The 13,760-nt window shown below is 53.4% G+C and overlaps 1 protein-coding gene across 9 annotated transcripts in view; it reads left to right on the plus strand.

Annotated features, from left to right (window-relative positions):
- Positions 1-13,760, plus strand: part of SRGAP2 (SLIT-ROBO Rho GTPase activating protein 2) — a 255,988-nt gene that overhangs the window by 238,134 nt on the left and 4,094 nt on the right. For 2 of the 9 annotated variants that reach the window (XM_013970021.2, XM_018060073.1), the window contains exons 18-23: positions 578-802; positions 4,310-4,389; positions 6,417-6,597; positions 8,054-8,200; positions 11,611-11,649; positions 11,858-12,182. In XM_013970021.2, the coding sequence (XP_013825475.2) occupies positions 578-802; positions 4,310-4,389; positions 6,417-6,597; positions 8,054-8,200; positions 11,611-11,649; positions 11,858-12,182 (997 nt within the window). Of the gene's footprint in view, positions 1-577; positions 803-4,309; positions 4,390-6,416; positions 6,598-7,337; positions 9,304-11,610; positions 11,650-11,857; positions 12,183-12,834; positions 12,940-13,760 lie in introns of those variants that run through there. The other 7 variants (XM_018060075.1, XM_018060076.1, XM_018060077.1 and 4 more) reach the window with 6 other exon arrangements.

The raw sequence follows: 13,760 nt of genomic DNA on the forward strand, positions 1-13,760 counted from the left end.
ACAATTGCATTAGCTGTTCCAGAAAGAAGTTCACGGGCTTGATGGAATACAGGGGCTAACTGGTTGGCTATTTGTTAAAATAAATCTAGAGCTTAGAATGGAATATCCCAAATAATTTGATTGTTTTGCTATTTAAGAAGGGACACGATGCACAGCGCCTGACCGTGTCTTTACCAGGGCAGCCCAAGGGGCTGCGTCTGCCCTGGCCAGCTTAGTGAGCTGGTCTGTGGGAACGCATCCAACTCCGAAGAGCAGTGTGTCCTCGAGGCAGGGTGGATTTGGTGGGTAAAGTCTCGGCTGGGAGTAGGAACTGGGGGACAAGTAGGATTTGAACTAGGAGCTAGAGAAAGAGGAAGGGTGAGACCTGAAGAGAGGGGCTTTCCTTGTCTCCTGAGTGCCTGTCCTGCTGGTCATTCCCTTCCCGCCCCACTAACTTTCTAGAAGGGCTCTGATAGCCAGAAGAGCAGGTGGCTGTGTGTGGCACGTCTGTTCTTGCCCCCGGCAGCGCCTCCTGTGACTGTGTCCTGGGCATTCATGCGAGTGCGCTACGGCTCTCGCCCTTCTCCTTCTCCTGCAGTTTATCTCAGTTCAGCGAGGAGAACATGATGGACCCCTACAACCTCGCCATCTGCTTCGGGCCCTCGCTGATGTCGGTGCCTGAGGGCCACGACCAGGTGTCCTGCCAAGCCCACGTGAACGAGCTGATCAAAACCATCATCATCCAGCACGAGAACGTCTTCCCCAACCCCCGGGAGCTGGAGGGCCCCGTCTACAGCAGAGGAGGGAGCACGGAGGATTACTGGTAGGGGGCTCGGGGCTGGAGGAGGGGCGGTGTCACCTGCACCCACTGGCCTGGGGACCAGATGGCCCAGCGAGGCCGACAGACGCACCCCGCTCCTCCCCGCCTCCCCCTCTGCGGTGCACCACGCCACCAGGACCCGGGGTGCTGTCGGCCAAGCCCCACTTGACCCAAACCGCGGAGCAAGTACCACTTTAGGCTGCCTCGCTTCTTCATGTGTTCTGTGTGGCAAGGGACCATTCTGAAAGATGTAATAACAATAGCAGGAGCATTAATAATCTCCAGGAAAGGAAATTTGATCCAGTTGTACACAGAACTGCCGCTCATCAAGCAGCAGTCTCAAGCTCCTGCTCTAGGCTGGCTGTTGTGGGAGGAACAGTCCTGCGTCCAGGGAATTCCTCTCTGATTGGGGAGAGTTCAGATAGGAGACCTACTTTGCTGACTGTGAGTTCATACAGTGGTAATTTAATAATGATCTCAGACATTTGTGACGAGAAAAGGGGTAAGGTCCCTTTGCGGCAGGTTAGGCCCGGTTTCCCCCTAAAGCGGATTTGTTGTGAGTTTGCCTGGAAACCGAGATATAAAAGGAATCCTTCGGGTGTATCTTTACTAGGCCCTTCCATTAGACAAATAACGAATCACCATTTCCATCTTACAGATTAAGGCACTGCACTATAGAGGCCACCCCAGCAGTGGGGGTCTTAGCCCTGACTGCTTCACTCAGTACCGAGTGCCACCCACTGCCCCCCAGTGCCCCCCACGTGCCACTTACAGGGTCATTTTCCCACTAAACACGAAGACAGCTGCCCAGTATCCCTCACCGCCTCCCCCTCCACCCCCTCGCATCTTCCCCTAAACAGTGTTTCAGCCTGGGCTGAAAGCATAGGCCAGCCCCAGTCGGATTCCATCTGAATTCAACATCTGGAACCAATTCAACCAGCCCCATTGCTGTGGACTGAGGTCGGGGGGGACAGGGGAGGCGGCTTACTTCATTAGAGGCCAGTCAGTCCATGCTTCTCCCTGACGCTCACAGAAGGAGCCTCCAGCCCCAGGAGTGAGGAGAGTACTAGCCGTATGTCTGCGAACATAAAACTGCCACTGTCCCGGAGCTCAGTCTTGACTGTCCTGCAGATCCTGGCCTCTGGGGCTGAGCTGGAGAAACCTGGGCTCGCCGGCTCTGAGAGGGAGCTTCTGGTCACTTGCAGATGGCTTTGCGGGGACCGGGGAGGCCGTTCAGGTCTCAGCCTTCTGGCTGGTGGGCTTTGGGCAGCTGTCCTTGTGTATGTGACTTGGAGAGTTGATCTCCCTAACCTGAGTGTTGAAACGCTGTGGAGTGGTGCTCCCAATTCTGGCCTCACCTCCCTGCTCGCATATCACACCACGGCAGGCTCTGGACCGCTTCCAGAGCACAGAGCCCTCCGCCCTCCATTGCTCCCCAGTCCCCCCAAGCCCCGCAGGGGTGGCACAGCGGGCATAGATGGGAGGGCGCCTGCCTCCCAGGTCTGCCCAAGGTCTTCTCCCAGGCCCTCTTGGCCATGCGGCCGGCATTTGTGGGCAGCCGCTGGGGAAACCGCAGCATTCATCAGGGGCTGTTATGCCCACAGACTGGGTGGCAGGCCAGAAGCACCCCCGGGGTCAAGAGTGGATGACGCTGGGAAGGAGCCACTGTCTTCCTGGCCACTTTCCCCCAGGCCTCTAAGTTCACTTGTGCGGCGACCCACTAAGGCAGCAGCTCGATCTTGAGGGTGCCCTGGATGGCGTGTGGGAAACAGACTGCTTCACCCACTCTCAGAGTTTCTGATTCACTCGTCTGGGTGGAGCTGGAGCCCTTGTGTTTCTGACCAGCCCACAAGAGGCAGGTGCTGTTGGTCTGTGGACCCCACTTGGAAAACCACTGCCCTGAGGTAAAGGCAAGCTGAGGCTTTATACGGTCCCTTCCAGCCCTAAACACTATGCTTCTCCTGCCCCACGCACACCCCAGCCTTGCCAGCAGCTGCAGTCTCAACAGCAGCCCAGCATGCCACACTGCAGGCAGTCCCGGAAAGCTAGGCCCCCATTTAAGGGCTGGTAAGCATGGTGCCGGGTGGCAGGAGGGCCCCCCCTTCCCTGGCTGCTCTGTCTCCCGGCCCAGCTCCAGGGTCCTTCGGTCCATCTCAGCTCACTTCATGGGCACGTCTCGCTCTTCAGATGCAGAGGCTGGAGCCTTCTGAGTGGCCAGGAAGCCAGTAGTCAGTGGCCCTGAGCATCCCAGGAATCCTGAGGGTTTCCAAAATGTCACCCAACTCCTCCAGAGGGTCTTTAGGCCCAGCAAACAGTGAGAAAGTATACCCACGTTTTCTGAGAAGCAGGAAGTTTTCCCACAGTGCTCTCTCTTCTGGAGAGCCAGGGATGTCCCGGCTGCTGCTCAGAAGCCCAGAGAGTTCTGCAGTCCTCCCACAGTGTTCTCTGGGGTCTGGAGAGTCCATAAACCGGCTTGCTTCACATGGGGTGGGGCCCCATCTCACGAAGAGGGAGGGGCTGTAACTTCGCCTGCACACATGCTCACGGAGGCTCAAAGGTGAAAATTGAAGCCAGGATGTGGGGTTGAGGGATGCTGGTGTCTCCATGGAACTGCCTGAGAAGACTCACTTTGTGCTGCCAGAGGAAGAAGATTTGAAACGAACAGGTTTTTCTCTGCTTCTCGGGAAGTGAGAGCATCCTTGTGCCGCTCCCCCGTGTGCTCCTCAGTCCAGGTCAGGGATAGAAAGAGCTTTCCTAATAACTTCCCTGCTCATTCTCGATTCTCCGCCCCGGATGACCTTAGGCTCCATGAATTCTGTCAAGAGCTTGACCCAGCTCACATGCCCTTCCTTTTGCAGAGTCTAGCCCACAGCCAGCTTTCTTCCCCTGCTTTTGTTTCCCACTCACTCCTATGACTCATCTCCTGCTTTCTCACCAGTACTAAACCACAGAGCAGCCGGAGACATAAGCAAAATGAGAAAGAAGGAAAGAAAGCATTGCCTATTAATCACCCCTTCTTATTTCACTGAATCCTCGCACAACTCTGTGAGAAATATAGAAGTACATAGATCATTATCCCCAATCTGTAGATTAAGTAGCTGAGGCTTAAAGAAATTAAGTAATTGCCCAGGGTCACACAGCTACTGAGTGTCAGCTGATTTTCGGGTGCAATTGTATCTGATGCTAAAGCCCAGTGTTTCCCTTCCACCTTGCTCCCTCCAGGAACTAATTCACCTAAAGAAATGAGCCTTGAGGAGCTGAGTCATTTTATATTTTTGAAAAGATTTCTAAGTTGAAATGAGGTTCCCTTTGTGTCAAGATGTCTGTAAGTCCCATGTAGTCTCCAGTAGTTTTTGAAGCAGAAGCTAGCCTAGAGACGTCCCAGAGCCTTGTACTTCATTATAAGCATCTGCCTGTAGTGTGTGATCAGAGTGTAGGGTAGATTCCATGCCCAAGGAAGCTGTGTGAAAGAGAAGATAAGAATTTTGGTCCCTCTTGCTTCTGTTGCAGTGACAGCCCTCATGGAGAGACTACCTCGGCTGAAGACTCAACCCAGGATGTGACCGCAGAGCACCACACCAGCGATGACGGTACGAGGCCCCGAGTGGGGTCACCCGGCCGCTGGGGCATGAAGCAGAAAGGAGCGGCTACACATCCTGTCCTCCCACCCTGCAGTCTCCTGGGAGCTGCCCCCAGCTCTCCTGGCTCCCACGCTCACTCCTTCCATTTCTTGGAGGGACAGCCCACCCCCTCAGATCAAGTAGTCTCTGTGTTAGAGCAGAGGTGCAGGGCTGGACCTCAGCCCTCTGCCCTGCTCGCCCCAGCTCCCTGCCCCTTGCCCACCTCCCAGCTCCTGTCTCATCTGGCCGTCTCACCCGCATACTGTCAGTCCCTTGTCACAGCCCAGACTCCTGCCAGGTAGCTGGAGACAAAAGTGAAGGAGCGCTCGTTTGAAAACCAGTGAGCCTGGGGAATAGTGAAGCTGGATGCCAAGAACCCAGCAGAAGCAGGCCAGAGGGGGGTGGGAATCAGGATGCAGAAACCACATGCTCTCACGCCTGCTGACTGGAAAAATTGACCCTTTCCAAAGCGCAGACATGCGCTGCGCGGCCTGGCGGGTGTGCGTCGAGAGCTGGAATGCACAGCTGTCGTCCGTGGGCCTTGGGGGTGCCCATGATTTATTAGGGTCTGTCCGGCCAGCACATTCCCTGTCTTGCCAACAGTTCTGCACCTCCATTTCTGGATCGCCTGGGCTCTGGAAGTCTCGGCAGCTGACAGGGGGCCTCAGAATTTTCTGGGCATGAGAACGAAATGGCACAGTCTTCAGTGTTCCCTGCTCCCTGCCTTGCCATGAATTCTGCAATCCTAGGCCAGTTTTTAAAGGAGAAAAAAAAAATTAGGATTGCTTATTTGGCTCCTAAGGTCAAATGGATCAGTATGATAACTTGCCACACAATGGGAGGAGCTTCAGTGAACTAGGGAAATTTGTATTTGATTAGAGCCTAGTGTTCCCTGGCACTGCTAAAGGCTTTATATGTCTTATCTCTTACTCCCTAGTGAAATCGATAGAGCTGCTATTTAATAGTTAAGAAAACTGAGGCCAGAGACAAACCCAAGGCTGTACGGAACTGAGCCTGGGATATTTAGACAGGCCTGCTGTAGCGAATTCTCCAGCAGACCCAGCAGCCCTGACTGTCTAGGTGTGGTCTTGTTTGAGAGCAGTATTTCTTTCCACGACTCAGAATATCTGACTTTAACCCTAAGTTCCTGATTTCTGAGATCCCTCTTTTTGCTCTCCAGCCTCTACCTGCAGACCATGAAAATGATACTGTAATAACAGTGACTGATACAGGCAGCACTTTACTCTGGGCCCTCACTGTTCTGAGCACTTTTACAAATGGTTATTTATTGACTCTTACTGCCGACTTCATGAAAAAGGCACTATTCTTTTCCTCGTTTTATAGACGAGGAAGCTGAAGCTTATACAAAAGTAGAAGTACATTGCCTTTGTAAACCTCTGTTAAGTCTTCAAATCACTTCCATGTGCATTTTTCCATGTATTGGTCACAAAATATATTTCCACATTTTGCTCTTTGGAAAGCTGATTGGGTAAGTTATTTTCTCTTTATAGAGACTAAAAGTTCATGTTTTAGTAGGGGGAATGGATAACCTAAATAGATTATTTAAAATGCAATAATAAGTGTTCTAAATTAATGCAGTTATTGTACAGCCGAAAAGGAAATAATGTTTACAACTACAATATAACAGGTTCGATGATAGGGGTTGGCATAAAGCACTATGGAAACACAAAGGAAGTTACTCGAGGAAGCAAGTGATGTTTGAGTTGTGATTCAGTGTGTTTCATCAGGCAGGTGAGAGAGAAAGAGGGATTCCAGGTGGAGCGAACAGCAGGAGCAAGGGCAGGGAAGGGCATGTGAGTGCTTTCAGGGGTTTGCACCATCTGCTCAGGAATTGCTGGCTATTGTATACCATCCGTGACTTATTCTCACACCAGCTTATCTTCCCACCACTGTGAGTTCAGCTAACTGGGCTCTTCCACCCAGTTGCCGAGTGTGAGTCCCAGCAGCCTGTGTTTCCTTCTCTCCACCCCTCTCAGAGTGTGAGCCCATCGAGGCCATTGCCAAGTTTGACTACGTGGGCCGCACGGCCCGAGAGCTGTCCTTCAAGAAGGGGGCATCTTTGCTGCTTTACCAGCGGGCTTCCGACGACTGGTGGGAAGGCCGGCACAACGGCATCGACGGTCTCATCCCCCATCAGTACATCGTGGTCCAAGACACGTACGTAGGGCACCCTGCACCCTTAGGGGCCCCTGGACGCCCTGTGGGAGTGAGTCCTTACTTCTGAAGCCCAGGAGGATGAGGGAGGCCAGCCCCTAGGGGCCCCAGCATGGTCTGCAAGTGCTGCTCTTCCTTGGGAAGGTGCCCAGAGTCAGAGAGGTGGAGAATTGTTTTCAGTCTCTCCACTCCACTCCTCCACCAGCCACACCTCCACCTCCCCCAGCCCACGCTCATCCACATTTATACCTGATGAGTGATAATTAGGGCTAATTATCTGACCACTTACAGTTCCTTTCTGGAACGATCAGGTTGGGAAAACGTTTTGATTTCTCTTTCCTTTTTTAAAAACAATCGTGTTCACCCCAACCTGTTGGGTCACTGGTGGCACTTGTCCACTTGTAAATGAAAATGTTGAGCCTACTTTCTAGTAGAAATGTAGCCTAAGCAGCTTTGTAGAAATAACCCAGTTCATTTAATGAGGTTGACGTGGGGAAAGACGGGGGAGAGGACAGGGAGGAACGCCGGGGAGCCGAGGGCCGTGGGCCGATCGCAGACAGACTTCCTTGCGTGGGCTGTCTGTGGAGTCCCACTCTCTGAAGCCGTGTCTCCCCATCAGGAAGGCTTTTCCCCGTGGCCCCCCAGACCTGCCCCCTGCCCAGCGCCCCGCCTCTGCCCCCAACTCCCCTTGGCTGCGATGCTGTCAGTGTTTTTAGTCCTCCCCTTAATATTATTTTTTAAAGGTTGATATCCTGAATGAGTCTGCGCCGTCCCAAGCCTCTCCCCGGCTCACTCTGCGGGGAAGTCCTCTCCCTGTTGATAACATCGCACACCTGGTGGCCATCTGTGCGCGGACAGGACCCTCCCAAATTTAGCATTATGACTTCACCGCAGGACCGAGAGAAGATGAATTGTGGGGGAGAAGGGGCTTTCTTTGTCATCAGTAGCCAGAGGGGCCGGGAGAGCAGTGGCGAGAAGTGGGACCGGCTTGGACGCACTAAGCGGGGCTGGACGCGCCAGGACAGAGTGTGGCGGGGTCCTGCCTCAACGCCGGCACCTCCAGAGCCGCGGCAGAGCTGACTGTCCCTCCCCAGCGCTGCTCGGGACCTGAGCACACAAACCGCAACCTGCAGGAGGTGGCCCCAGCACCGCGGCCCCAGGAGAGCAGCGAGGGGTAGAAGGCAGATGCCGCGAATCCAGGTGTCCCCTAGCCAAGCTTTCCGGAGGAGCTGAGGACCCCACAGGACTCGGCAGGATTATTTATTTGTATTTAAGCGACCCTCCAGAGGCCCGTAGCTCCCCTTGCCTCCGCTCCCGAGCCCAGCCAGGCGTCGCTGCTGCCTCAGAGCCGTTGCGGGGTCGCGTGTGTGTTGGGGGGGCCATCTTGCCGATTTAACACTGCTTTTTGTGTTGTTGTTGTTTTCCCCTCCTCCCTGCCTGCCTGCCCCTCCTGCCCCAGCGAGGACGGTGTCGTGGAGAGGTCCAGCCCCAAGTCTGAGATTGAGGTCATTTCTGAGCCACCTGAAGAAAAGGTGACAGCCAGAGCGGGGGCCAGCTGTCCCAGTGGGGGTCATGTAGCCGATATTTATCTTGCAAACATCAACAAGTAAGCTCTGCTTTTCATTTTCTGCTCCCCTGAATGACTTGCGACACCCAGCCTCACCCTCTGGCCTAACCGCCCCCTCCATGCCTGTGCTGTGCGTAGGGCCCCCGCTGCCCACCTGACCGCTTGCATGTGCCCGCGGCTGCTGCAGGGCAGACAGGGCCGAGGAGACGTCCGCAGACCCCGTCCGCAGGCCCAGCGTGCGGCCGTCACCCTGAGGACCGGGTGCACCCTACTGTCCCCGAAGCGGCTCAGACCTTCCTGGCCGTCTGACTGCTAAAACTCTGGCCAAAGCTGCAGTCACTTCACGCAGCTTAGTTTTGTGCTGTTTCTCAGAGGTGCCTTCTCGTTTTCAGTTTTGACTCAAATAATAGTCTGACGTCTTCCTTGGCCCTGTCTGTTCAAAAATCCAAAGTCTCATGTGTCTTCAGCCAGGTTCACGTTACCCCCAATGGTTTATTTTACCGTGTGTCTGTTTCTCCCTCATCCTGCGTTCACTCCCCTGGAGGAAAGGAGACCACTCCCCACCGCCCACGGAAAGCTCCGTCCTGGGATCTTCATTCATTGTCTAACCCCAGCTCCCTTTCCTCATGCCCTTTCACACCAGAAGAAACAATTTGCCATTTTCCCCTACCGCTTTAGCCAGTGTTCGATCCTGCCCTACTAGCCTTGTGCAGAGGCCCACTTCCGTCCAGCAGGCTCGTAACTCTGGCCCCCGGCTTTCTGTGGCTGTTAGCAACATCCTGGGGTTTTTACTCCACTCACGCCCGATCTGGCCATCTAGAGGGATTCCACGCCCGTGTGCTGCTGCCTCCCCTAGAGACATTCAGGTTATTGGAGAACTAATCTCATCTCAAGGGGCCAGACACCAAGTCCCAAAGCCTACAGACCTCTTTCCGCCAGACCCTGAAACCTGGCCCAGTGCCAGCAGGATGACAAGCCCCAGGGCGCTCCCGATGAATATGGATTGGAGATGATGTACAGCTTTTATTCCCCTCTGGCTTTGGAGGAATGAAATGATTTGCACATTGAAAACCTGTTAACCGTAGCCTCTGGATACTGAAACTGGAAGGAGAATAAAAGATGCTTGTTGTTTTTAAACTGCACCAGGTCGCCCAGATCTCTTGGCTTTATTCCAACCAGACGGTAGCAGGGGGAGTGTTTGGGGCACGTGGCTCTTTCACCCTCTTCTTAGTAAAGTAGCTGATTCAGCTCACTTAGCCAGTATAGTTCTAATTTAAATCAGACTGGTAAAAAAGACTGAGGATTTTATTCATTTCCCTCCAGCTTCATACCCTTTGGGAGGGCCAGCTAGTAAAATGTTAACTGTGGGCTGATTGCATTTTCTTCCTTATTTACAAGTCTGTGTTAATTATAAGCCTATAATCATAAGGTTGTAAGCTTATAATTAACCCAGAAACCAAGGCAAGATTGGTGGAGGGAGAGTTAGCTAATTAGTTGGGTACATATTTTTAAGCTGTCATATATTTGTTGCCATTTGTACAAAGGAATTGTAGAGAGTACTAGCCAGAATAGTGAACAGAACAGTCAACGGTCTGGCAGAGCTCCTGTGAGCTCCTTGGTTGGCTATCAGGATGGGCTCTTGGAGGACGCGGTTTGCCCAGACTGCCCACTGGTCGGGGGTGAGCGGCGGTTCCCCGGCACCCCTTGCCCTGCGGACTGATTCAGCCGTGCCTCCCGCCCCACTCAGCTCTCCCCGCAAGCTCCTTCTCTCCTGACTGCCCTGGGTTCTCTCTCACCCCTGGGCCTTCACGTCTGCTGTCTCCTCACCTGGTCGATTCTTCTCCCTCTTCAGGACTCAGTCTGATGATTGAGCTCTTTGGGGAAGCCTTTCTGACACCCCTGAATTCCTCAGGGCTGAGTTAGGTACCCTTATTCTGTATTCCCAAAGCAATCTCAGGACTCAAGCTGGACTCAGATCCCTTGAAACCAGGAACGCTGTCTCCCTCTCTTTACATCCCGGGGGCCTGGCCCACACCAGCCGCTCCCTATGTCTGCCTCCTCAGCAGTTTTGGCCTTGTGAGTCAGCCCTCCTCAAGTGGGAAGAGGAAATCAGCAAAGAGTTATTCAGGTGTGGCCTTTCATTTCAACTCCACCCATTTATCGAGCACCTGCTGCTGTGCCAGGTCATTCAGAGAGGAGTAAGATGTTCCCTGCCCTAGCTCAGATGGTAAAGCGTCTGCCTACAATGCGGGAGACCCAGGTTCGATCCCTGGGTTGGGAATATCCTCTGAAGAAGGAAATGGCAACCCACTCCCATACTGTTGCCTGGAAAATCCCATGGACGGAGGAGTGTGGTAGGCTACAGTCCATGGGGTGGCAAAGAGTCAGACACGACTAAGTGACTTCACTTTCAAACTTCTTCTCTCTTTCTGCCCTCGGAGCTCTCCATCTCGCAAGGTGGATACCATACAGACAGGTAACTGAAAAGTGGCTCCATAGATGCCCTGAAGGGGCGGAGCTGAGAGGGGCCGAGTCTGCCTATCAGTGGGGGTGGGCGCCAGAGGAGACTTGGCAGAGGAAGAAAAGTCATTTCACCTGGACCTTATAAGACTCTGAGGACATCCTTTATACACTCGAGTGGCTGACCCCCAAGGCTAAAGCTACTGAGGCAGGCAGCTTCATGAGTGGCTACAATGTGCCGGATCCCAGCCAGGCCCAGGGGTTTATGACAAGGAAGACCCCCCCCCACCCCCCGCGGGGGAACAGGACCAGGACTGGCTAGAATCCTGGTCCTGCCCCAAGGACTAGCTCCTGATCTTCAGGGCCTGCCATGCTGGTCCTTCCCTTCTTCCATCCCCAACTCCCGCCTCAGCCTCAGCGGCCCTTAGTAGATTCAAGATCAGAGCTGCCCAGTGGCCATCCCAAACCAAAAGTCGCATAGCCTCTTGCTTTAGATCCTTTAAATCTGATTCCAAGAGATAATGAAATTACTCAGCAGTAGGCAACACCCGTATGAGTTGGATTCTACCAAACCATTTCGTCTGAGAGTGTTAGTGGGCTGAAACAAATTGACTCAGAGCCTGGGTTCAGCCCAGTGCTGGGTGACTTAGGGTCATACAGATGTATTTCCCTCCTAGAAAATGCACAAATGTGGCCCGAGCTCTGTAGGATTGCCGCCTCTTGAAAAATACTCCATTCCATATCTACAGAGTAAGCAACAGCAGCCTCTCGCCAAAGCCCAAAATAATTAGTCTCATCAGTGGACTAAGAAACATGCTAAAATTTGGGAAAGTCAACTTTACCATCAGTTTCCTATCTCCTTGGTAATGGTGAGACTTTTTTCCCTATCTGGGGCCTGGTTTCCACTCAAAGCAGTTAACAGAGGGTGCCTTTCCATAAGTCTGCCTCCCATTAGAAACTTTGACTTAATCAGACGTTTCTTCTGACAGCACCTTACATCTCAAGAACTCAAAGCCCACGAGCACCAAGTAAGTATCCGTTTCTCCTTTGCCCAGGCCAGGGGTGGCAGGGGGACGGACCCAGAGAAAGCCAGGGAAGGTGAAACGAGAGAGGCATGCTTTGTGTCCTCTCCTCCCCGGAGTCCCTGGGTCCCACGCCTGCCTCTGTCTCGCTCATCCTGGCTTCCTCGGAGCCAGGGCTCCCCGATGACACTGCCCTCTCTGTCTGTCATTGAAGGCAAAGGAAGCGGCCAGAATCTGGGAGCATCCGGAAAACATTTCGGAGCGATGGCCATGGGCTGAGCAGTTCCCTGACTGATTCCGCCTCCCCGGGGGTGGGGGCTAGCTGCCGCCCATCATCCCAGCCCATCCTGAGCCAGAGCCTCCCCAAGGAAGGGCCGGATAAGTGTTCCATCAGTGGGCATGGAAGCCTCAACTCCATCAGCCGCCACTCGTCACTAAAGAATCGGCTGGACAGTCCACAGATCAGGAAGACGGTGACAGCAGGAAGGTCAAAAAGCTTCAATAACCACCGGCCCATGGACCCTGAGGTCATTGCACAGGTAACTGGGGGCTCTTGGGCAAATGGGTATCATGCGTCTACTCTCCCCACTGCTGCTTAGTGTCGTCCACGCTCATGATGGCGAGACTTGAGACAGAAATGTGCCCTACACATCATTCACTGAGTTCAGGCTCTGTGGGACACCTAGACCTGATAACAGGACTTTCCAAGAAATCCGTCGACCCCTCTCTCCCCAGAAAGAACTCAAAGACAGAATAAAAGAATGCGTGGTTCTTGCTCATACATGGGCTATTTGCAAGCTTGTTGTAATTTTTAAAGCTAGTAGTTACAGATGGAGAATTTCTGATGGAGCCCATTCAGCCCAGGTTTTGAGTCTTGAGACCCTGGTAGATTTCGGTGAAATTGCCCGAGTGGTGAGACTCAGAGGTGGTTCTGGCCACCTTTCCATATCAGTGTGCCATCCTCATCATCCCTGAGGCTAGTCCCTTGTTCCTAGTGATAGACCAATGACCAATCAACAGTCTGCTCCTGGTTGTGAAGGACCCAGATTACTCTGCCACCGGGGACTTGGGTACCAGAAAGGTTTCCAGCCCAGGCTTCCAGAGACAGTGGAGATGAGCCCCCTGGTTACAGGGTCTTCCGTCCGTGTATGCATCACACTGACAAATCTCTGTTTTCCATGAAATTATTAGAGATCCAGCCCCACCTCTAAAAATCCGACTCTCGGGGCCACTCCAAGCAGTTCACTCAGACGTCTCTCCCAACTCTATAACTTTCATTAGACCAGGTAGGAACTAAGGGCTCACTGCTGGCCTTTTTTGTCTCAACCGAGTTGAGAGTCCCCTCACCCCAACTTCCAGGGGCAATAGAGACCGGGTGTGGTCTCTATTGGCTTAATTGTGGTGCTCTGCTTAGGGAGGGTATGCCTGGCAAGCACAGTATTAAGCTACGGGTCTGAGATGTCTTGCTTGGCTAGCCTTCTGTTTCCGTGTCCCCCCTTAAGCTCTTGGCTGCACTCTGCCTTGCACTCCAGGAATCCTCCCAGCTCCCTCTTTGGCCAGGTGTTAGGAATGTCGGGATAGCTACCTAGATAACTCTAGCTGCAGAACAGGACCAAGGAGGGAGACAGAGTTCTTTCTGAACAATTTTAAGGTTTGAGAGCATCGGAGGAATGAGTGAAATTGAACCACTGTCAACAGAAAGCATGGATCATCCTATAGGTCTTTGCTTAAAACTTTTGCATGTGACTTTAATCCCAAGGGAGGAGTCGTGTGGTTGTTTGGGGGTGCCAGACAGAGTGTGTGGAGAGGAGCGGAGAGAGCTGGGAGGTCTTCCTGGGAGGCAGCTGGCTGCATACAAAGGGTCTTTGGTTCTGTCTTGAGCCCCTGAGCTAGGGCTGCTGTTTCCTATCTGGAGTAGTGACCTGATGGAGATTGGCCTGTGCGGGCTCTGGCTCCCCCTCCTGGTCACTCCTTGGTCCCATGATGATGGGTGGAAGGAAATGGCTTCATCAAGATGGACACTCTCATGGGGTTGGGTGGGCCAGGGTGGGAGTTGGGGAGTGTCCTGACGAATCCTCGGGGCCAGGGCTCTTGAACCGTCCCTCAGCCCTTGAGGA

The sequence above is a fragment of the Capra hircus genome, chromosome 16 (assembly GCF_001704415.2).
Source record: "Capra hircus breed San Clemente chromosome 16, ASM170441v1, whole genome shotgun sequence".
Classification (NCBI taxonomy): Eukaryota; Metazoa; Chordata; class Mammalia; order Artiodactyla; family Bovidae; genus Capra; species Capra hircus.